The sequence below is a fragment of the Hyaena hyaena genome, unplaced genomic scaffold, assembly GCF_003009895.1.
Source record: "Hyaena hyaena isolate Hyena2069 unplaced genomic scaffold, ASM300989v1 scaffold_1440, whole genome shotgun sequence".
NCBI classification, from domain to species: Eukaryota; Metazoa; Chordata; class Mammalia; order Carnivora; family Hyaenidae; genus Hyaena; species Hyaena hyaena.
In genome coordinates, this window is record NW_024082075.1 from 205,234 (window position 1) to 229,908 (window position 24,675).

The 24,675-nt window shown below is 33.7% G+C and overlaps 1 protein-coding gene and 1 non-coding gene across 6 annotated transcripts in view; one reads left to right on the forward strand and one right to left on the reverse strand.

Moving 5' to 3' along the window:
• Window positions 1-24,675, reverse strand: part of EPHA7 (EPH receptor A7) — a 168,270-nt gene that overhangs the window by 135,559 nt on the left and 8,036 nt on the right. For all 5 annotated transcript variants that reach the window (XM_039223796.1, XM_039223795.1, XM_039223794.1 and 2 more), the window contains exon 3: window positions 23,715-24,384. In XM_039223796.1, the coding sequence (XP_039079727.1) occupies window positions 23,715-24,384 (670 nt within the window). The remainder of the gene's footprint in view (window positions 1-23,714; window positions 24,385-24,675) is intronic.
• Window positions 13,230-13,314, forward strand: TRNAQ-UUG. Its single transcript is given in 2 exon segments — window positions 13,230-13,266; window positions 13,280-13,314. It is a non-coding gene; the product is annotated as a tRNA-Gln (tRNA).

Consider the following 24,675-nt stretch of genomic DNA (forward strand, 5'->3'; position numbering starts at 1 on the left):
ATGAAATATAAACCTATATCTCACTGGCCACAGATGATTCACATCAACAGTTTCATGTATGTTTTTCTACTCTTCTCTTAAACATTATATGACACTACTCTGTGAACTCCTTTTTTGTCTCGCCTAATATTGTGAACATTTTGCCATGTAAACATATATAACTTAATGACATGATTTGAAGGTCTGTTTGACTTCTCATCTTATGGATATTCATAATCTCCTATTCTCGCACATCTAGGGTGCTACCTCCTTTTCAAGAGTCAAAGGTCTTTTCCTTGCTCTAAAAGAGAATCCCAATTATCATCATAATTATCATCATCAAAATGATTTGTTGGCACTTAACTGAATATTGGGCACTTATAATCTTTGTGTCCTGCCTTATAGGAGTTAATGAAATAATTTTATTTGTATGGTTAATCATTCTTGTATTTATTGAGTCGGGAGGGTGAACTATATAGGGCACTAGTTGAGAAGGATACAAAGAAATGCGATTACTCTGTAGTAACATATAATCTAATGGAGCTTATTATAATAAAGCTGATGCACATTGGAAATCTGCCTGACTGGCATGGCTGTGGCCTTGTGGGAAAGGGGGTGCGGAGGGGAGGGGAGGATGATAAGATTAGAAAAGTTCCAAAAAGAGATGGAAATTTAGGCAGAAAATTATAATATATTAAAATCACAGGGGGAAATTAAGCAGTGAGGATACTTCAAATTATTCAGTATGGTTGAGTAATGGGGACAAAGATAAGGAGAGGCAAGTTAGAAAGGATTTTAAATAAGATGTTAAAAAAATACCTTGGAAACTATGTGAAGAAATGATATATTTTAAAGAAAGTCATAGCATGACCAAATTTACATTTAAGAAAAGTGACTCCAGAGGGTGATAGAAAAAATATTGAAATGGAGTAAGACCAAATGCAAAAAAATAAATTGGGAAGTCAGTCTGTTGAGAGGCCAACTCTTGATTTCGGCTCAGGTCATGATCTCATGGTTGTGAAATGGAGTCCCGTAATGGGCTCTGCGCTGAGCACAAAGCTTGCTTAAGACTCTCCCTCTCCCTTTGCCACCCCACTCATAAAAAATAAAAACAAGATAAAAAATAAATTGGAAGGCTACTGATATTCTCTAAGATAGATATGACAATGACTTAAACCAAGATATTGTTAGTAAAATGGGGAAAATTAATCAGATATATTGGAGAGATTTTTATGGAAGTACAATCAGTAAGATTTCTGGATCTTTTCCAGCCACATTTACCAAAACAGAAACATAGCGAGCAATTCTTATACTAGTAACAATTGTAGCTAACATTTATTGATTACTTACCATGTGTTAGACAATATGCTAAATGCTTTACAAGCATCATCTCGTTTTTATGCATATTTATTATCCACTCCATGTGCAAATGCTTTCTCTATATTTGATCATTTGGTCCACACACAACCTCTGGAATTAAATATTGTTAATATTTCCCACTTTGAATGTAAGAGACCACGGCCTAGAAAGATTAAGTAGCTTGCTTATGCACACAGCTAATTGATGGTATGTATATCTAGTCAGAAGAGAGATTTTTAACCATTATTTAATTGCTTTAATACGGCGATGCTGCCAATCTGAAATATGTCTCAAAAATGTTTCCTGAAAATAAAATACTTATTCACTCATTACAAAGGATACATAACAATTAAGATGTTTTAAACTTCTCTTCAGAGGTTTTTAAAATAGTAAAAAAAAAAAAAAAAAGTAGAACAAAGGCTAGAAAATGTGGGCTAGAATTTCGTTCCTAAAAATTATAACCTGACATCAAAGTAAATATAATTAATATTCAATTTATTCTTTTTTGAGTAGAAATTACTTTTTAAGTTAAAACTCAATAGATATGAGTTTCTTTTTCTACATACTGTTTTATTAGAATCTGAGCCTATAGCACTATTCAAAAAATTGGGACTAGTGAAAGGAAACTTTTCTTACAGAATAAAACTACTAAATGTAGAAGGAATAAGAAATATTTAACAATCAACATTTTCTAGCTACCAAAGGTAATAAATGATTCCACTTGACATCATCAATGAATGATAAAACACTGGGGGAAGGACTGTCAGGGAATCAGAAAATTACAGTGTCTCCAAGTATCATGAGAAATATACTAATTAATCACAAAGATTTATCATATTGTAAATTTACAATAGAAGAATCTGATATACCTAACCTAACCAAGTCATCAAACTTGGCATCACAAATAAGGGGACAAAGTGACATGATATGATGCAATAGAAAGTAAATCACATGAACTATGTTGTATCCCTGCCAAATATTTAACTTGAATCCAATAATAAGGAAATAGCCAGGCAGATATAAACTGTGGCATTATTCTAAGAGGTCTGGTCTAGATTCCTTATTTAAAAAGTAAAATAAAAATTCAGTAAAACAAAACTAATAGTTAAGAGGAAGTTCTAGATTAAAAAAAAAAAAAGAAATATGACAACCAAAAAAATACAGGACCATATTTGGATCGTGAGTTTAAAAAAAAAATCAACCATAAAGAACAGTTTGAGGCAAGTGGAAAACTGGCATATGTATTACTTATTAGATAAACTTGTTAATGAACATTAAATTACTTGGGTCTGAAATACAGTGCATGTAGCAAAATATCTTTGGGGGAAATATGCTGGAGGAATTTGGTAGGAGTTAAGTGTGATAAAGTCAGCAATTTATTTCCAAATGGCTCAGCCAGAAAAAAATATTAAAATTATACAAATACACACACGCACACACACACACACACACACACACAAAGGTAAAAGGGTGGGGAGGGGTAAACACAAATGTGGCAATATTTAAAAAGTCAGAGAGTCTGAAGACGACTAGGGTGCTTATTGTGCTATTTTTTGTACTTTTCTGTTGGTTTAAACATTTTAAAAGGAAAAAAAGTATAAGGTAAAAATTTCTCAAATGGAGTTAAAAACTCATCACTGGATTGGATTGTTAACATTATCAATTTTAAGTGTTTTTGGCAATCTATAAACTCATATAACTTTATCTCTCCACAACAAATTTATCATAGTTATCTATAAACGAAAAACACTCAAGAAATGTTTGTTGAACTAAACTGAATTGGTTTTATAACCCAAACATGTTTCCCCGTAAGTCTTTTTAGTACTGAATTCCTGTTAACTCCAGTATTTTTGTTTCGTTTGATCTTTTACTCTCCATGTAGCATGGAAGAATCCCTAATCCCCTTGTATATTATATTCCTGTCAGTTTCATAATTTTCTCTCAGTAAACTACATTAAATTTTGGCAATAATTAAAATTGTCAACAAATATTTAAATCTAGCTTAATATGTAGCCTTGCTATAAGTATACTCTACTGAGAGCAATCCCTCTGGAATTTTATACCAGATACTAACCCTCCAGAGGTTCATACAGATTCCAAAACACACCTCTCTGCCTTGAGGGCAAGAAAGGTCATTACAGGTCTCAAAGTATAAATGGAAACTTCAGTGGAAGCTTCACTGGAAAAACTACTGATACCACTATTCAAGAAAAACAACAACAGACAACTGGCAATACAGGAAAAGAAAACCAAACACTTCAAAGTATACAAATGATAAAGTATAATTATATGGTTTTCCAAGAACAAACTAGAGTATCTTGACCTCCAAAGGTCAATGTGAATGCCCTGGTGGAACGGGACACAGGACTTAAGGGAAGTTACATGCATAGGGCAAAATGCAAGGGATAATTTCCTCGGTCACAATGGAAAAGATGTAGATAAGATATTACTGCAAGAGCCTGTTGACCTCAGAAAACTTACATGGTTGTGAACTATCTATATTCTATTTATGAATATAAATAAATAACAGAAGGGAAGGAAAAAGGATGGGAGAGAGAAATGGAGGAAGGGGAAGCTGGCTATTTAGTTAACTAGCTAACAGATAAAGGGAATAGAACAAAATAATTCACTTTTCTAACGTATTACTTCTTCAGTTAACTTCCAGCTATTTAAAATTAGAATAAAAGTTAAAGTATTCATTGTTTAGGGGAAAGAAAATCCAAAACCTAAAACCTGAATTATAATTGGATGTCATCTCATAATGTGTATCCTCATAATGGAGCAGTCTATCAGTCAGCATTAGGCACGATTTCCTTAAATATGAAATGGTACAACCTAAAATTTAAAAACATATATAGTAAATTCTAAAACTTGAAAAAATTATATAGTAGTCTCCTGCCTCAGAGAAGAAAGTAATTTTCTTCAAAAAAAAAAAAAAAAAAAAAAGCCACAGCTATGCTCACAAAGCAGTATGGAGTAAACTCCAATCTGCACGTAACTTCAGAGACCTGCAGGTATAGGAAGTGAAAATCGTCCACTTTTCCTGACAGCAAACATAGGTCATGTTTCTTTAGAAATCCTTGACCCCTATAGCGTAGTGAGAATCAGAAGTAAAATCAACCATGCCCTCAAAGGGATGGTTACCTTTTCAGTGGCGATATGTGCCTTTGCCTGGCTGCCTCAGTAGGAAAAGATGGGAAATAGCAGACCAGGTGTTGGAGCTGCTGGTTTATTTTTCCTTCCAGACTGACACAAAGGAATAAACAACTTCCATGGCTCTCAGAGATGTAACTATTCACCTGACGATTCTCCTCCATTGATCTGACTGCAAATAACCCGTCCTATTTTTTCTTTACATTTTTAAACAGGAAAAGCAAAAAGGCATTTAAAACTAAATACTACTATCCATTTACCTGATTTTTCCATAAATTGCTCCTTGAAGATATAAGTAATATTTACTGTATTTTAACTCAATATGTAAAGTTACTACCAAGGAAAAGACAGACTTTTAAGGGAGGGGGCTTAGATGCATAATAATTTCCTTCATATTTAAAAATATAAGCACAAGGGGCACATGGTAGGCTCAAAGTGTCCAGCTATTGATTTCGGCTCAGGTCACGATTTCACAGTTTTTTGAGTTCAAGCCCCACGGTCAGTGCACAGCCCACTTAGGATTCTCCCTTCCTCTCCAACCCTCTCCTGCTTGCTCGTTCTCTCTCTCTCAAAATAAATAAATGAACTTTAAAATAATATATATACACACATATATATGCATGTGAAGCCTATCCTATACACAATAAAACACCATTTAGTATTTTAAAAACAATAAGCATAATGCTTATTTTGATATCATGTGTTTCCAGGCAAGATCTTAAAAAAAAGCATAAAATATAAAATTAAGAATTTTACTTCAGGGGCATCTAGGTTGCTCAGTTGGTTGAGTGTCCAACTTCGGCTCAGGTCATGATCTCAGGGTTCTTTTCATGGGGTCCAGTCCCGCTTCAGGATCGCTGCTGTCAGTACAAAGCCTGCCCGGATTCCTCTGTCCCTTCTCTCTCTGCCCCTCCCCTGCTCTCACACGCACACTCTCTCCCGCTCTCAAAAATAAATTAAAAAAGAAAAAAGAATTTTACTTGAAATGTTTTCATTGTTTTATATAAATAGAAATGCATTTTTGTTGGGACTAATTGTTTAACATCCATGTGAACTTATTAAATAAACTATAGCAATTTCTTACTTTAGAGAACATCTCTAGTTAGTACAAAATACCTCATTTCATTTAATAATAATATATAGCAATAATTACAATAAACTCTGGACAAGGATGCTTTGATCCTACAAACTGACTGCATGTAAAAATCTTTGAAACTCACTTTATGACCTGTTGTAGCAAATCGCAATTCATTCGGAAGTGCCATGATTTGTTTAGGCATCACTAATAACCCTCTACTGGTATTTCTCAAACCATTGCCCTCAGCTATTATGTCTTTCTGACCAGAATCCAGGAATCCCAATTATTTCAGGCATTGTTTGGCACCTAATATCTGAAACATAAATCAATACTGTATGTGAATATAGTACCTGGAAACATGTTCAGTAAGGTAGCTCACTCTGTTAAAGTAATACATGAAAAATGTTCATTACCTTCCTAGTCTCAAAATTTCCAATCCGAACAGTGCCTCTAAGAATAAGCCAAAAAGTCCTGTGACATGACACCCCTGGTTCAAATCATTCAAAACGGAATGATTTTGGAAAGTTACCAGAAACCTTTATGACACCATAATACACAGATTCGCATATAAAGCACTCTACTGGGTTAGCAGAGCTGAACTGGGCCACACTCTGTAAGCTCTCAGGGCAAAGGGGCTGATACTTAACAGCAGCACAAAATGACACTGGCTTCCAAACTTCAGTGTTACTAATCTAAACTGACTTCTGCAGATCATAAAGTACAACTGGTCTTTTCAATTTAGATTCAAACACCTGGCTAAATCCATTAGGCAGTGATTCCATGAAGCAAAATCTACTGCCTTTTAACCAGTTCTTCCTTTCTTCTATTTTGGAAACTCACTGAATGATATATCTGAAGAAATCAAGAAAATCTACAACCAATGTAAAAACTTAAGCAAAATTATATTGGTACTTCAGACAGCTTTTCACATATTTTTTATGGAAGATTTGAGAACAGACTGTACAGATCATTGGGAACAAACTTATATCCAGAATAAGAAGCTCTTCCGTCATTTCTGGAGTGTTGTCTGTATGTATTTGTGTCACTGGATTTATCTCAATGACCACTAGTACAAACTCCTATAATTCAAAATATGTGAAAATCCAGCTCGGTTTAGCCCCCCACTCTCACCACCACCACCATCACCACTACCACCACAACCACAATTACGTAACTTAGGAGGTTACACTTTGTCAGCATGCTGCTTGGGAAATAATTGACTCACTGAATTTAATATCTATGTGTGCAGATATAGCATATGACTCATAAATAAAGCTACAAAGCTACAACTTTAGTACTTGCACTTTATATGTACATCATTGTTAAATCCTGCAGAAGGTAACCAACTAATGAGAGAGAGCTATCAGAACTCAGTGAAGACACTATCAACACAATAACTTCTCTTTGGTTTTTGAGCCTCACTTTATTTAGAAGGGTGCTTAGCTTCAGACAAATGTGAGGCAAAATAAGAATTGACAAAAACACATGTTTAGTGTCTTTGTATGATTAGGTTCAGGAACACTGCCAGGAGAAAACTTTCTGTATGATCTCATCTGACCTTAGTTCCATGTCAAAAAAAAAAAAAAGAAGAAGAAGAAAATACCTTACTCCTCAGATGCTGTCTTTCTAAGTTTGGCGGAACAAAAAACATGTTCATTCCTTTAATAAGTACAAATAAACAAGACTGATGAGGTGAACTAAAATCAATACACATATTCCAAAAATTTTACAACTGTTTATTTTCAGTTCAAACATGATTGATGTCAATTAGATGCAGATCTGTCCTGGTGATTCTCATGAATCCACCATGTCAGACAATCCCCTTCCATGGAACTCTCTGAAAGTTCAGTGCTATGCTTTAACTTATCTTTTCTCTAAATCCTTAAATTCCACACATTTTTAAAAATTAATTGTTTCATATTTTTATCAAGGTGTTTTTCCATTTTTTGCCAGTGGTAATATTTTACTTACAGAGTACAGAGGCTACTTAGTATTGTTGATATCATGGCCATTTACGATTATTGGTACATGTTAACCCTGTTTTGTGAGAATTTGTTTTTAAATAGTCTGAAAAATCCTTCAGAGTGAAAAATGCACACTATACAATTTAAAATGTAATCCTTAGTAAGCAAAATATATGAAAATCCTGACTTACGGATGAAGAAAGATTGTCAAGCTGTAACGTACATTACTAACTAGAAAGAAAAGGTGCTTTTTGAACAATGCTGTGAAAATGATAAATAAAATGTAGCCTTCCTGACTGTGTTTAATGAGACCATTCCACTTTTTATAATCATAAAGAAATATATTGTTTCATTATGTTTTGAATGTAAACTAGTAATACAGAATTTTCTTAAAATGTACATAGTGAAAATCCAATCTTCTCTTCCTGTGAGGAGGCACTGTTATAAAGACTAACAGAAGCCAAATAAGAGCTTGTCTTACAGCACAGTCAGGCTCTGCATGTAAAATGCCATGACATGTAAATGAAAATAATACAAAGTTAAATTGGTGTCTAAATGCTAAACCCATGGCTATTGTGAAAATCAACTAAAAATACGAAGTGGCTAAAGGATATATATTTGCTCACTTCACACACACACACACACACACACACACACACACACACACACTGTCCATCATTCACTTTTTGAAGTGTCAGAAAACATTATTTCTCAAATGACACACAGGGCTTCATTTGCTATGCATAAGGTCAGTGAATATTAGCTTCATTTACACTTGGCTGAGAATCAGTTGGTGTCAACAGTAGAGGCTTAGTTCCTTGCCTGAGCAGGGTTAGAATCTGACAGAAAGCTGCCACTGAAGAAGATGGATGATCTTCTTTGCTGACCCTGCTCCCCTAAAGTGTCATAGTTTGGGTGTCTTTCTATCTCCACAACAAAAGACCCTCCCTGAGCTTCCCAGTGGCCTTCAGCTTTATTGGTGCTAACAGGTCCAGACACTTTCATCGACTGGATTCTCTACCTTTTAAACACAGAGCTTGCCCTTTTTGGCTAGCTAAACCTTGGCACAGATGTCTTTTTCTGTAATTGCATCTCTGCTGTCTATCGGAAAGGATGCAGTCAAACAGGCAAACATCATGTCACGACAGAAAACGTTGAACTGTTTATCTCAGTTTCCCAGTGTCATTTTAATGAAAGTGATATGTCATTTGTCTCTAAAAATTAACCCTTAGAGCATCTCAAAGTATTCTTCTACATGGAAAATCAAAACCTCCTGTCTATTTGATGACTAACATACGTAACATACGTTATGCAGAGCTATCCGGCAGGTAGGAAAGAAGTACTTCTCAGTCATTTTATATAAGCAGTTACCAACAATCATGTTTTAAAACCACTGTACATGAAAATATTCTTTATGATTTTCAGCATTCCATTTTGCTTTCTACTAGTGGCTGGCACTGAAATAAGCTGCTTTCCATCTAAAAAAATACATAAAACATTTAATGGCAACAAAGATGCTATAACAATGTAATAAATTACATGTTGCTTTAAGATCCTGGCTGGGAGCTATTTTAATATGTAGGACATTTGTTACTGATATTTGAATAATCCAAAAGAAATTACCCAACCTCAAATTCAAATGTTCAAAAACACATACGCTAAAATGATGAAAAGTTCTTCCAGATTTACATGTAACACATTTTATGAAAAATGACTATTTCGAGTATGTATGGGTTTCTAACTCAGAAGCTCTAAAATATTATAATATGTAACTGTCAACATTATTCTATGTAAAATATAATTTAACATATTGGCATATCTGGAATGGCAGAGTTAGCTAATAAATATATATGAATGTAAAATATACTTATCTCAGCACTAAAAGAGAGAACCAAAAATAAAAGTAAATTTCACAAAACTGAAGATACAAGGATCTGCCATTTCTAACTCAGGTTAGAAAACCCTTTAACCCTTTAACCCTTTTGTTAAAGTGCAGACAAAATATAATGTGATCATTTTCCTGTACTCTGAAATAAAACCATTAAGCCTCTATAAAAAGGTTCTGAAATTCTGCATATCACTTTTGAGTGTTAATGCTTTCATCCAAGTTGAGAAAATTAGCAAATTATAGTTGAAAATAACTATTAATTAAAATATCTGTGGCCATTTTGTTCCAGACACAGTATTAATAACTCTCATTAAAACATGTATACTTATTAGGATTAAGGAATCCATTTAAAAATATACAGTGCTGAGACCATTCAAGAAAAAAACTTAAGAACAAGTTCCCTTTTCTTTTTACTTTCATATAGACTATGTATCAATGCCTTTAACTTTTATCCTCTACATTAAATAGTATTCCCTTCAATACAATGCCAATAATTTCAGGTATGCATGTACAAAGCAACTATCCTCATTTATATTTTTACTTATTTCTCTTTCTATAAAGCAGAGTGCACAAAATCAAAATTCTGCCTCTAGGATGTGAGCCAGAAGCATCAGGAAACTGATTTTTTTTTAAATCAAGTCAGTTACTACTGTTATTTGATAAGTATGGCAGTAAAGACCTAAGTTTAATCTTAAGATCAAATGTCTTAGGTCTATGCAATGTTTTTTGTTTTGTTTTGTTTTGTTTTGTTTTTAATAAAAATACCAATAAGATTCCTCATGTTCAATCTGGGTCTGCGATGGTTTTATGTGTTCAACTGACCTAAGCAGTCTGCCTATGCATACTCTCAAGAGCATGTCCGTCAATCAAAGTCAGCATTCTGTCAGATTCCACTCTGACTGCAAGTGACAGTCAGTTATCCATTGACATTAATGAATAATAAATAAGCATGCCCTTTAGGTTTATATGAATACAATGTATATTATTGTCAGTATAGATTAGCCTATATGCAAAAGCAGATTTGTTTTTGAGGAAGATTTTGTTTGTTTTTCATCTCATATATTAGGAAATGGTATAAAAAATATACAAGCAAAAACAAAACCAAGTGGCTGCAATGAAAGATATGCTTAATGCGAACTCTGGTATACATTAGTGTTCTGCTTTTCAACAAGTCAACCTTGTCTCAGCTTGTATCATATAAGCTTAAATGAGCTGTATTCACAGGCCCCTGAATATTTATGCTGTCTTTTACAGACCTAACACGTAGTTTGTTATCTCTGCAATAGAGTACATAATGACAGAAAATCCTTAAAAAACTAAAGATCAGAAGTTGTGGCAGTTTCCTAACCTTGGCTAAATATATATATTTATATTATTACTACACTGCCTTTTGTTATTAAGCCCCATCTCTCTTTCTCAGATTTAAACATACCATAACAAAACTGTTACAGTTTTTAACTAATTAGGTATTTATATATGCATCTTCACTAAGTTCCTTTATGATACTGACTGACAGTGGAAATTCTAGAATTGTATAGTCACAGTGCAGACGTTACAATGGGAACTGTAACTTTCAGCATGGATCCAAGTATGGCTTCTTCTCTTAGCTCAATAAAGACAAGTTAGAATTCAAATTATGAAAGTTTTGCTACATATTATGAGTTGTGATTTTTGTTCATAAATTTATCTTTCCATTATGAAACTTTCTTCTAAATTTAATATTAAAAGTTTAGTTTTATAATTTTTTGAAAATAATGAACATGCTCAATGATGTGAAGGGGTAAAAACTGATTTGCTGTTTTACCTAATGGAGAGTAGTTCAAAACAGAAAAATATGCCATTATTAGATCAAAATTTTGCAATAATGAGTTACTACTATTAATAAGGTTCAAACTTTAATTGATATGCATAGCACTGAATTATAATACATACAATTACTGTCATGTAAGGAAGGTGAATGACAAAATGTTGCCAACTATATGCCTAGATTTCAATAAATAAAAACCCAGAGTGAGCAAGGAAAATGTACTTCAATATTTGAATCCACTTAGTAGATGGGAAGGTATGTTCTAATAAGTTTCTAACCAGGGAATAGCAGAGAATTTTCTGAAAAGCAAATGAAAAGCCATTGCCAAAGTCTATGACACTCTAGGAGAAGATGCGGGGGGGGGGGTGGTAGGAGAAATCAGAGGGAGCAGAGATGGAAAAGAACATCCACTCCCACACTGAAGGAGAAAGGATGTTAGAAAGAAGGGTGACTACACATACAGTGATGGGCTGGAAAATACTCCTGAAAATCAGCGAGAGAGCGGTTTGAAATTTGAAGTAAGTACCAATGTTGTTGTATTGGAAAAAGTTAAAAAGCAGTAAAATGATCAAACCATTAGGTTCAGCCTTGAAAAACACAGTACTCTCGTACATCCTGTTTGTGCAGAATAAACACCAGAAACAGCAAGAAGCATGGCTGAAACAGCGAACTTTAAAAGTTCCTATCAGGTTGCCTTTGCAAACTAAAATAGTGTCTCAACATAATAAACTGGGAGCCACATGTGCTCCCAGCTGCAGCTCACAACCCGAATGTCTAAGCTTAGCATGTGTTTGAAGGTCAGTCTGAGATACAGATTTTGCAGATGCCTGACTGTCCCTCTGCCCTTGCAAGAACCGAGGGGCTAAGGTCTGAAGGCTTCTCAGAGGAGATCCAGTCAGAAACCACAAGGTTATACATCAGTTTCTGCCCTCTCCCAAATTCTAGGTTTCTGATAACGTAGGAGGTGTCCACTATTCTCATTTTAAATGAGAATTTATATACAATTGTCACAATACCTGTAACATGCAATTGCTAAAATTCACCATCCTAGGATCTGTGAAAATACTATAAGAATTATAAGTTGGAAAAAAGAAAAAACAAATATTTGGCTTTGTCATATGGCATAGGAAAACCAAACAATCTACTTGAAAATAAAGAAGTGAAAGTTAGTTTATAATGTTTTTCTTTGTGAAGGAAAATTTAATGACATTACTAAGGTAGCTTTATTTTGTTTTTTTTTTTCCTTTTTAAATATGCAATCATCCAAGAATATCCTGTAAGAGTTCTCCACCTCCTCGTAAAAGTCAATTGAGAGTTCCACAGAGAGAGAAATCTTAATTATTCAGCACTTACAAATTAAAATATTAGTGCAGAGCAATTTAGAAATCTAAAAATGGGTCAAGGAAAAAATAAACTTAATTCTTTGTTCCATTATGTTGACTTATGCTTTTTTACCCCTGAGGCAGGTAGAAGTAGGCAGTGAATGTGTGTAGGGAAGTGGGGTAATTGTACACACATGCATGCATATATATGTATGTGTGTATATATGCATATACACATGTACGTATGTATATATTGTGTGTGTGTAATGTCAAAAGGGAAAAAAATGGAAAGAGTAAGTTCTGATTTAACTTTGGGATATGTCATGAATGAACTGTTAGAAGTATAAATGAGGTCTTCAGCTGTCCCATTTTTTTAAAAAAGAGAGAGTGAGACCAAAAAAAAACCCTCTCATTTATTTTTATAATCTTTAAGGTACACTCAAACTCCAAGAATTTATGATTCTAATTGTCTTGGAAGGGATTATACCCTCAAGGAGTTTAAAAATGTCAATAGAACAATTGTGTTATAAGAAATGTATATATTTGACTCAGTAAGGTACCTGTCCTATCTCACATCTCTTTTCAAGTATGAAACTACTTTACAGGAAAAGGTCAACTGAAATAGAAACACTACATAGCATAAGCTATTTTGTCTATTAAAAGTCGTAGATATGGGGGCGCCTGGGTGGCTCAGTTGGTTGAGTGTCTGACTTTGGCTCAGGTCACGGTCTCATGATTCGTGGGTTCGAGCCCCACGTCAGGCTCTGTGTTGACAGCCAGCGCAGAGCCTGGAGCCTGTTTCATTCTGTGTCTCCTCTCTCTCTGACCCTCCCCTGCTCACGCTGTCTCTCCCTCTCTCTCTCAGAAATAAATAAAACATTTAAAAAACCCTAAAAAAAATAGTCATAGATATGAAGAAATGTTTTTAAAAATCAATCAAGTTTATTTATTTAAGCCTTCTACTAGTTTAATTTAATGTCATTAACTAATGACATTAGTAAGTTAATGCCATTAAATGTCATTGTCTACAGGGGAACTAGTTTAGCTAACAATAATAAACTACTAAATAAACATGGAACATATAAATCCACTGGAAAATACAGAGTAGTATAGTAAAGTCACTAATATTCAGTTTATTTTTCTCAGAATAAACTTTTTTTGTAACTGGTGATTTTTTAGATATATTCTACCCCTCCACACCTAATCCATTCCCACCCTTAATTTAACCACTTTTTCAGAAAGAATATTCTTAAAAAGTAGAGTAGGTAACACTAACAACAGGTTGTTAACCAACTTTAATAAATGATGAATGCAGGCTATGGAAGTAATTATTATATCTGATTGATATTCTATATTATTAATAACAGTATCATGGTGCTCCCTTCTCCAAATCTATATTTTCTATAAAAGGCTGTAATTTAGTGTTAATAGCTTCAGTGAAGGTCAGAGGCTAATATCACCATAGGTGAGAAGCTAAACCAGAAATTAGTTGGGTGAAACATAAGACAAAATATAAAACACAGTATGAGTCCTTTCAAAGCCTCTTGATTTTCTATTAGAAGCAGGAGATAATATCATCATCAAAAGTATTTTTTTCATTTAAAATGAAAATGCTCAAAATCCACAGCACAAAAAGTGTAACCATGAAAAAAATTTCAACCTCCCATATTCCATAATGTATTTTCCCTGCTTTTCTATGTCATTCATTGACCCCAGACTAGATAAGCTAAATAATAAGCCTTCCATAAGACCACAGAATTTGAGAGAAATAATACACATTTATTTCAACTGAGATATGCATTATTCCGTGTTCCCATGAAATGCTGTTATATGGGGAAAATATTATGACGTATACACACAGATTCTATACCTTTTAACAAAGTTTATATCACAGATAGAAAGCAAAGAATAATGTCCAAAATTCATTAACTTGACCTAAACTAAATGCTGAATTGCTCTTGCTACCAAATTTTTTAAAACCTCCTATTATATATGCATGTAACCTTCCACTTTTCACATAACACTGCATGAATATCCTAATAAAGACATGCTTCCATAAACTAAATTTGTAGGATGTTTTACAGAGGATAAAATAACTTAAATTCTCTTAAATGTGAGGAAAATTAGAATAGAGAGGCTTCCTGAGATTTTCCTCTCTGAATCATGCATCAGAGTTTTATAGACATAGAAGAAAACATCAAATATAGAGCTAGGTCAAATCTCTTCCATGAAAACAATATTGTTAGTTGCACAAAATAACTATATTATGCACAATATCATCATAAATAAAATCTTTTGTAGATTATAATTATAATGATAATAATCTTAAAGGAAATGGCCAGAAATGAGATACAGAAATCAAACCAAATGCAAAATTTTCAGGTTATCACTGATTTGTATTATGATACTGCCTGCCAGAAATTAATGCCAATTTAAGCTTCCACTGGAAATATAAAAGATTAACTGCATATTTGCTGAATATAGGACAATTAGAAATATTCTGAAGTCATATAAATCACAAGGTAAATCTTATACATTAATTTTATATTTCCTTCCTTCCTTATTTTTTCCTCACTTGAGATTTTCCTTCTTCCTGTCCTTTATTTACTGAATAGTTACCTCATTCAATGCGCTATCAGCACATACAAGGATGATTGAAGATGAGTAAAAAGTAGTATAATTTTAAGTGAAGTCTACAATGTCCTAGTAGGAAATTGTAATTTGATTCTAATTCAACTATGACAATGATATTTTTCCATGTTTTTAAAGAATTATGAGCAAGTATCTCTCTAAAGGACAGAAGAAACTATTAACAGTAGTTACTCTATAAAAAGGCCCTGTGGGAGAGGAGCATAGAAGTGGCATTCATCCCAGATCTATGCACATTAACCTATTCAAAAAATGCCTTAAACAAGTAGTACAATCTTCTGAGTGAATAAGTGAAGAGTATAAAAAAATTGCAATGTAGTTATAACTCAGAAATATATTTGGACATGACACTGAATATATGTAATTTCTGACTTACAGAATAGAGTAAAATATTAGTTTAAAGATTGATTTCTCAGGTTTCTTTCTTTATCTTGTTTTGTTTTGTAATTCAGTATAATATTTAAATATATAATTTGGAAGAAAAATAATCATATAACAAAAATCACTTTCCCATATAAGATAAACATAAATATATTCAAGACATTCTTATTTTATTTTTTAAAGGCTGTTTATTTTTTTTTAGTAATCTCTAGACTTAATGTGGGGCTAGAAATCACAGCCCCAAGATCATGAGTTGCACACTCTTCTGCTGAGCTAGCCAGGTGCCCCAAGACCTTTTTACTTTAGAAAATGTTACCTGCCTCATGGAACTCTCTCTTTCTCAAGGCATAGATATTAGCAACAAGGGTGAAATGGCTTTCATTTCATTAGAAGAGGTAAACAGAAATTGCAAAAAAGACACACAAAGACAGTGACAAAGAGAATAGGAATATGATAATGAATAAATATAAATAGTTATATTTTATTTTTAGAGAAATAAATTCCATATCTGGAACAAACTTCTGTCCAAATTTTCTAATTATTAGCATTTCACTTTGTTATATGCTATGAGAAGAAAATATAACAAAAGATCCTCATACTCATAACGTTAAAGGCTAATCATAGAGGCTAGTCATATATAACAAGAAATTAATGAGTGACATGAATATAAAATAAAAAAACTATATGCCTTGGCAGTGGGCAGTGTATGATTAAGTCTTTAAGAAAGTTGACAAACATTTATCAGAAGACTAAGGTGATACAAGAATTGAGTTAGTTGGGTACTATGGTCAGTAGTAGAAAACCATAAGTAAGTTTTGTTCGTTAAGAAGCTCAGAAGCTGTAAAAGAAATTACAAATAAGGATTAAAATCAAATAGCATATGATGATTTCCACAAGGAAAGGGCAAAGTACTTATAAGTATCCACAAGAAGAGATGGTCTAACAGGGAATAAGCCATTTAATTTGCAATTGTAAGGAAAGGCAACATTTCAAGGAGCTGAGACAGGTTGGTGGCACCGCAGGTAGAAGGAAGAAGTCATGGTAAGTCCCAGGAGAGTGTCACCACCAGTAACTCTCATCAGAATTTCAAAGAAAGAGGTCATTGAAGAAGTCGGGAATGTGCAGGATTAAAACACAATTGGTAACTGTGAGAGCCCATGATAGTTTACTTTTTTTCCTGTTTATTTGAGGCCAAATGTTAAGTAACAGGGCATCATAAAAATATCTGTAGAATGACAGACCAGTTCCAGGGCGGGGGATAGGGGCTGTTAAGTATGATAAATATGAGAGAAAAAGAAAAGATTAAGGTCAAGTTGCAAGGACTTAAATCCCAGCCTGAAAAACAGGGAATTTTTTACTGGTAATAAGAAGCCTGAAACTTTCTGATAAATAAAGTAATATTATCTATGTTGTGCTTGACAAAGGTGCACCCTGTCTGCCACATGAAAAATAAAAAAATAAAAAAAATAAAAAAACTGGGATAGGAAAGATATTGGCAAAGCAGATGATATATTTAGTATGTTGGAAGAGATGTTAAATATTTAAAAATTATAAATAAAAGAAAATGTTCCTACTTGTAGCACCTTTCAATATCCTGGAAGAATGTTTATTTTTATAAAGGACTTTGTGACAGCAAAACTGCCCATCCGTAAAGAGGCAGCAACTCTATCGGTGAGGGACAAGGATTCCAGAGCCAGATGACCTTGAGTCAACAGCAGACTACCACTCTGATATTGTGGATGCTTATACCACCTCTCACTGTGCTTCGGTTTCCTTACATAAAAATGTGTGTGTGTGTGTGTGTGTGTGTGTGAGAGAGAGAGAGAGAGAGAGAGAGAGTGTGTGTCTGCATCTATATAACATATGTATATGTAACTGTACAAATACACATCTTTTTTTTCAATTTTTTAATGTTTTATTTATTTCTGAGAGAGAGAGAGAGAGAGAAAGAGAGAGAGAGAGAGAGAGCGTAAGCAGGGGAGAGTCAGAGAGACAGAGGGAGATACAGAATCTGAAATAGGCTCCAGGCTCTGAGCTAGCTGTCAGTGCAGAGCCCAATGCGGGGCTCGAACCCAAGTACCGTGAGATCATGACCTGAGCCAAAGTCAGACGCTTAACCGACTGAGCCACCCAGGCACCCCCAAATATGCATCTTGTATATATATGCATCTCATATATAAAATATAAAATCTCATAGGTAAATAATATAATACTTCAGTAGGACTATTTTTTGTCCTTTAAACAGGGTAACAATAGTACCTACCTACTGGATTAAATATGTTAGTAATCTTTCTCTGAAACTAAATGAATTAATACATGTGAAACACTTAAAACAAGCTCTTGCCATCTCTTGACTAGAAAGCAAACAAAATCTATGACTTGTTTTCATTGAATGCCTTGAATATTCCCTTTTAAATTAAATTATGTCTTCTATTTACTGCTCTCTATCACCCGAGCCCTGTATTTTAAACAGATGCTAACTTAACTATCCATATATTCAAGACACAGTTCAAGGTATTGTATGAAATACCAGATTACACATAACTTACAATTGTTTAAAAAAAAAAAAAGCTCATGCTCCAAATAATTTTAAAATGTAGATAACAAAAGATCACACACAAACCCACAATCTGATACATCAATTATGTTATTTATGCTTGTATCTATTATTTTTCATATGCATATCTTGCACATTCTGAGTGTCAGTGTCTACAAAATTTTATTCTTTATTTTTCATTCAAAATTATTAATAGAGAGTAATTTAGAATTTCTACATCACATTGCTGATATTTTAAGGACTAAGTTCAGTCAAGGTGATGCACTTAACTTTGGACGTTTAGGTTATTTCTAATTTCAAATCATATACATTGCTGGAGGAAGAAAAAGCTATGTAAAAGATTCTTTTCTTTCATTGAAATATCTTTTCCAGTAAATTACCAGGCATGAGATTACTGGATTAAAGGATATTTAACTAGTTGTGGCCTGTGCGATCTATTCTCATTCACTCATTGCCATGAGAGTTCTTTACTTAGCAAACACTTTGTTGCATTATTAATAACAAGATAATAGCAAGCATTCATTGATTATTTGCTATGTCCCAGATACTATTCTTAGGGTTTTTATATGCATTATTTCATTCAATTCTAACAAGAACCCTATGTGGGAGGTACTATTTTTATTAGCCCCATTTTATATTGAAGAAATTAAGGCTTACAGAGGTTGTCCTAGTTTATACACCTGGTATGTTGTAGGACCAGAATTTTAATATTCTGTGACTCTACATCTGAGCTATTAATCCTGCAGTGCACCTCACTTTTCTGTATATATTTGATTATAAACATGATATATTATAAATCCTCATTTGTTATCAGGAATAGTGATGGCACAAATTACATTGTACTTTTCTGTGGGAAAAAAACACGTGGATTTCAAAGATATAATCAATGAACACAGATTTTAACATTATCAACGCTTTCAAATTTAATGAATGTTTTAATTTATTCAATTGTATGTTACATGTCCATAAATTATATTCATAAAATAATGACAGACCTATCGACATATTAAAATAAAATACTAAGAAGCAACTATGACAGAAGTTCCTTATAATAAAAATTAGAAATCTACAATTATTTGAATCCCTCTTTCCATTAGAATCATTAAAGGAAATGCTTAAATTTTTGTCTTAATTTAGAAAATCAAAATTAAGCAATATAAATAATGCAAGTAGATCACATTTCTATGATCTATGTACATGTAAACTGCATTATATCCTTGGATTTTTTACAATTAGGGTGACCATATAGTTTATCATTGTTTATCATTTTATTACACTTTCGAAAGCAAAAGAGAAGCGGTGTTAATAGAACAATCATCCCAGGCAAATTAGACATATGGTCACCTTACTTAGACTAGTTTTACCAGGGGTGCCTGGGTGGCTCAGTTGGTTAAGCATCCGACTTTGGCTCGGGTCATGATCTCGCGGTTCGTGGGTTCGAGCCCCGCATCAGGCTCTGCACTGACAACCAGCCCAGAGTCTGGAGCCTGTTTCAGATTCTGTGTCTCCCTCTCTCTCTGACCCTCCCCTGCTCACATTCTCTCTCTCTCTCTCTTTAGTAACTAAAATCCACTGGTTGAATCCCAGGACAAATTTTAGTATGCAGCATGGTATAGCGGGGAAAAAAAGACTTGAATTGTCAAACAGGATACTGGATTCTTACCCAGTTTTTCTCTGTATTAATATCCTTGAGCTTCAGTTCCTTCATATGTTAAAAAAAAAAAATAATACTTTCCACCTCTCAGTAATGTGATAAGAACTAAACAGTAAAATGAACATGATTGATCATTGTAAACCTCTCATTACCCACCCAAATCCAAGTTATAATACTACACTCCACACTCTGACAAATACTGTTCCACTTTTTAAATGAAATCAAATTATACAACTTGCAAAAATTTCAAAATATATTTCAGGATATAATTTATTAGTCTTCTGAATATATATATATATATATATATATATACGTAAAATATAATCTGCTAGTTTGGGTAGAGGCTGTGACAACTAATGGTAAATTTATTTTATTTTTGACAGTAAAAGCTTGCTAACCAACTGAAATTATATATTATAAAAGAACTGAAGAGATGTCTTCATAACAGCATTGTCACGAAGAATTAGAAGTTGTCCATATATTAGTATGATTGAGAAACAAGTAGTTCTCAAAATGAAGTTCTTTTTTTCAAAATCATGAAGAAGAAAAAAGCTCTACATCCACAGATCCAAACTGTGATCAGTTTTCACAACTGTTTGTATTTCAAATTATACTGTAACAAATATCACCATGGACTTCCAGTCTACCAAGTGCCTTGATAAACTTGCCTTTAAGTGGCTAACTACCCTCATTTGGCTAGGGACCCACTAGCATCCTCTCCCAAACACTTCAGTTTTTCTCAATATGGAACTGGATTTTGTTTTCAAACTCTTAACAGGATCATTGAAAGGAAACAGGAGAAATACTATAAAGGCAGGCCTGGATTGATTCCAGAGGCAAGTACTCTCACAGCAATGCACTGGAATTATGCCAAGACGGGAAGTGTTTTTGCAAATGAACATAGTGGCATAGTTAAGTGTAAGGTCTTTAATTCCTTTGTCAACATTACCAAGGTTAAAAATTAAGAAAGCTATGTGATAAACAATTTACCTGACTCACAACGGTGCGCACATACTCTTTTAGTTGAACCGTAAGGAGGCATCTTGACTAATCACATTTTTTTTAATGAACTCTTTGTTTTAATACCTAATTCCACCTATTCCAATGCATGAATAATGTAGATGACAGTGAAGTAATTTTAGTTTATTTTAATTACCTTAGTGTGCTTTGCAGGTGAAAATAATTTTGGTACTCAAATGTGGTCCCAATTCTTGAAAACTAAATAAATAAATATGAATAATTTTAATAGTACCACATTTAATGATATTATTTTGCTAATGTGGAAGAAATTGGAAGTGTTTTCTTCCTGGTAAATGTCTTCACTGGAGTTTAAAGACTGCTTTTCTTACTAGGTCCTATATTTATAAGTATAGAAATCAAACAGTTACTGTTTGTTTTTAACAAATAAATGCATGCAAATCATTTGAGTTAAATTACACAAAATGATTCAAAAAATACAGTAATTTTCTCTAAAATCTTTAAGCCTTAAAAGAGCAGAACTATAAAGTTATTTCCTAGATTTTTCTTAGACAAATTTAATTGGGCATTTTTATATATATTCCTGTTTTATTAATTATGTTTCCCAGTTTTAATTGTGCAAACGCTTAAATTCCATTTTCACATCCATCAAAATTTGGATAACTACTCCAAGTGGCTGCTTTTACAGCTAAACTACAATAATCTTAAATCTTCTTATTATAGTTATTTTCAAGTAATTGCTGTTAACTCCCAGTTGATAAGAACACTGACTTTCACTGATTGTTTAGTTCGCTAAGAATATTTCTATACTTCCCCAGTGGTAAGCATTCCGTCTACTAGTACTGATGAATGCTCATCAGTCTTTGATTTCCACACGTATGGAACCTGTAGAATGATTTCCGCAGTAAGAAATTCTACCAGTATAAGGGATTGGGAAAGAGGGCCAAGGGTAACACAGTTTTGATTCATTCAGAATGCTATCAAAGGAAGTTGCTCAACTGGTCTACAGGACCTGAACCTATAGCGTCTGTTTGTTTTGCCCTAGGTTCACCTCACAATATCAACTATATCATGGATGACAATCCGAGTGCCGGAGTCCCGGGTATTTTACATGCTAGCAACCAACCACATGAAGTATTTAACTCTTCAATCAGGATAGAAAAACTTGCTCAGTTACTCCATCTAAATATTTTGTCCAATAGAAATATAATGTGAGCTACATATGAAATTTTTAAATTTCTAGTAGTCACATTAAAAAAGAGTAGAAAACAATTAAAATTAATTTTAATATTGTACTTTATTTAACCCAGTATATCTAAAGTATGATTCTTTCAGTATGTAAGCAACATAAAAAATTACTAATGATGTGTTACGTTCTTTTTTTTATATACTAAGCCTTTGAAAGCCAGGGTGTAATTTATACTTACAGCACATCTCAGTTTAGAATAGCCAATTTTTAGAATCCGAAAGTCATGTGATGGCTGTACTGGACAACATAGATCTAAATATTTTTAAACTATTATTTCTTTAAGTATTCTATTAGAATGACAGTTTTATGGGGAAGTAACATAATTTATATACTAAATTACTAAGAGCAATTAGTAATTTGTTCTTAGTTCAGCAAGGAAATTTGAGTTCAGCAATGAAACAGAATATTTGCTCGGGTGCTCCTTGGTTTATGTTAGAAACCAGGTCAATACTGTTGCTAAAAGCCTAGGCTCTGGGATCAGAATGTCCTGAATTTGATTCTAAGCTAAGACAAGTACTACCTCCTAAAGTATCTACAAGCAAGCAATTTATCCTTGATAGTGCCATTTTGCTTTTCATTAAAACAGACATGATAATGAAATCTACCTCATTAAATGAACTAGTGTATATAAAGCACACAGAAGAGTGCCTGCACGTAGAAATTTACTACTGTTAGATCCGGTCCCGTCTAAATTAATGAGGCTTTGCAATCATTAGAATGATGTGGCTTTGAAGCACAAAGAATATATGTGAGAGTTATTTTTTGCTATGTATTATGTTTTCTAATTTATAAGTTAAAAGACATATAAATAATATTACATTATTATAGAATATATTTGGGATATCCACAAACCGAAAAGTATGTATCAATTTTGAAAGTCCATGTGACATAGTTTCCAGTAAAAAAATACTGGCCAATTGTAATAACTACAAAATACTATATAAGAGAAAATACAGTTTTACAAAACAAAGGAAAAGGTTCACTAATTCATATGCTATTATTGTTTCAAAACACAGAAAATGTCCAATGGATGTATTACAAGAACTAAAGCTTTACTTTGGCCTACTTCCACAAAAATGTGGTCACTATAACATGACTTATCAGAAAAGAACTCACTTTATTATTTAGTCCAGAAAAGAAATTTGGCTTTGGCAGAAGTAACCTCAGAGATTTATCAAGTGAAATTTGATGACTTTTGTTTCAAAGTTTTAGTATTTATCAAAACATATTCTGAAAGTTTAGAAATGTATTTGTATGCGCTCTGTCAGTAAAGCTCTTGTTAGCAGGCCCCCTTAACCTCCTTTCTTCCGCTACTCACAAGTCCAGACAATATGGATTTCAAAATAGGAGAAGCACCCTGTCATTGAATCCTGACTAATGTCACACCGCACTCTGCTCAGTCTTCTCTCTTAAATCTCATAGACCAACGTGCAACTGTTGACTTCTAGGTCAACCATAAGGCAAATGAAATCTGGTAACAAATGCCATGATTGCCAATATTTATTGCATACTGTTAGTGCAGCTTTCACTGTGGGGAATCACTGATAGTTCAGTAGTGACTTCGCTTAAGATCTGCTGAATTGGAACACCGGTATGGCACAGATTCCCTGGTTTAAATAACCATTATTACTCACAATTTCTGATATTGAAATAGAACAAAATGCAAAGTGGAATTTTAATAGCACATATTACTTACGTTCACAAGTGTCCCCTTTCTGCTGGTAGCCTGCTTTGCAGATACACTTTCCAATGGGCACTAACCATTCTCCTTCTGCACTGCAGTGCATCCTGGGGGAGTTTTCCGCCTCTTCCTCTGCACTGCTGACACATGTCCCTCGAACCTCGACTAAAGAGGAAAACTCTGAACCAGTCACTGTATCTGGAAAGATAGCTAAATTCTCAATAATGGACCAGCACTTCTTGTAGTATACTTTGACAGAAACCAAAGCTATGCAAGCCCCTACATCCTGAAAGGCAAGATAGAATCCCTTTTTGGACAAAGGTCCAATCTCTCTCACCTCAGTGTTAAGCTTCATCTTTCTTTCACCAAGGTCACCTTGGGTAAAACTTTCATCTGCAGCAATGGTGTCTATTTTTACATAGAGGTTTTCTCTTATATTCCTGCCAGTGTCGTAGTCTGTTTCATAATAGTACAAATTAAAGGTTTCCTTGCAAGTTCCCAGTACTCCAGGAAGACTGTTACAATCCCTCAGGGTAAATTTCAATTCTACAAAAATCCTTTGTGCATTGCCTTTCGAAATCCAGTTAGTCCGCAGCCAGTTGTTTTGGTTGGGCTCCATGACCTGGCACACCTGGTACGTTCGTATCGGGGTATAGTTCTCATCCAAACCGCTGATTTCTTCCCACTGTGAAATGTATTTATAAAAGGTTATCAGTCTTTCAGCAAAATAAAAAAAAATAGTAATAATAACAACATTTTTATTTTGGAAGTACACGAGGAACCTTTAGTATAGCACAAGTGATTATCTTTGAAAGACTTAGGTAGATTCCTGCCCCTTGGCAAACACTGTAACCCGAGAATTTGGGGCTCTCCATTCAGCTTCATCACCTGGAACTTCGTTCAGGTGGCTTGCACTGTTTGTACATACAATAAACATTTCATTTAGTTTAATATCTGTTTGCGGGTGTATTAGTGT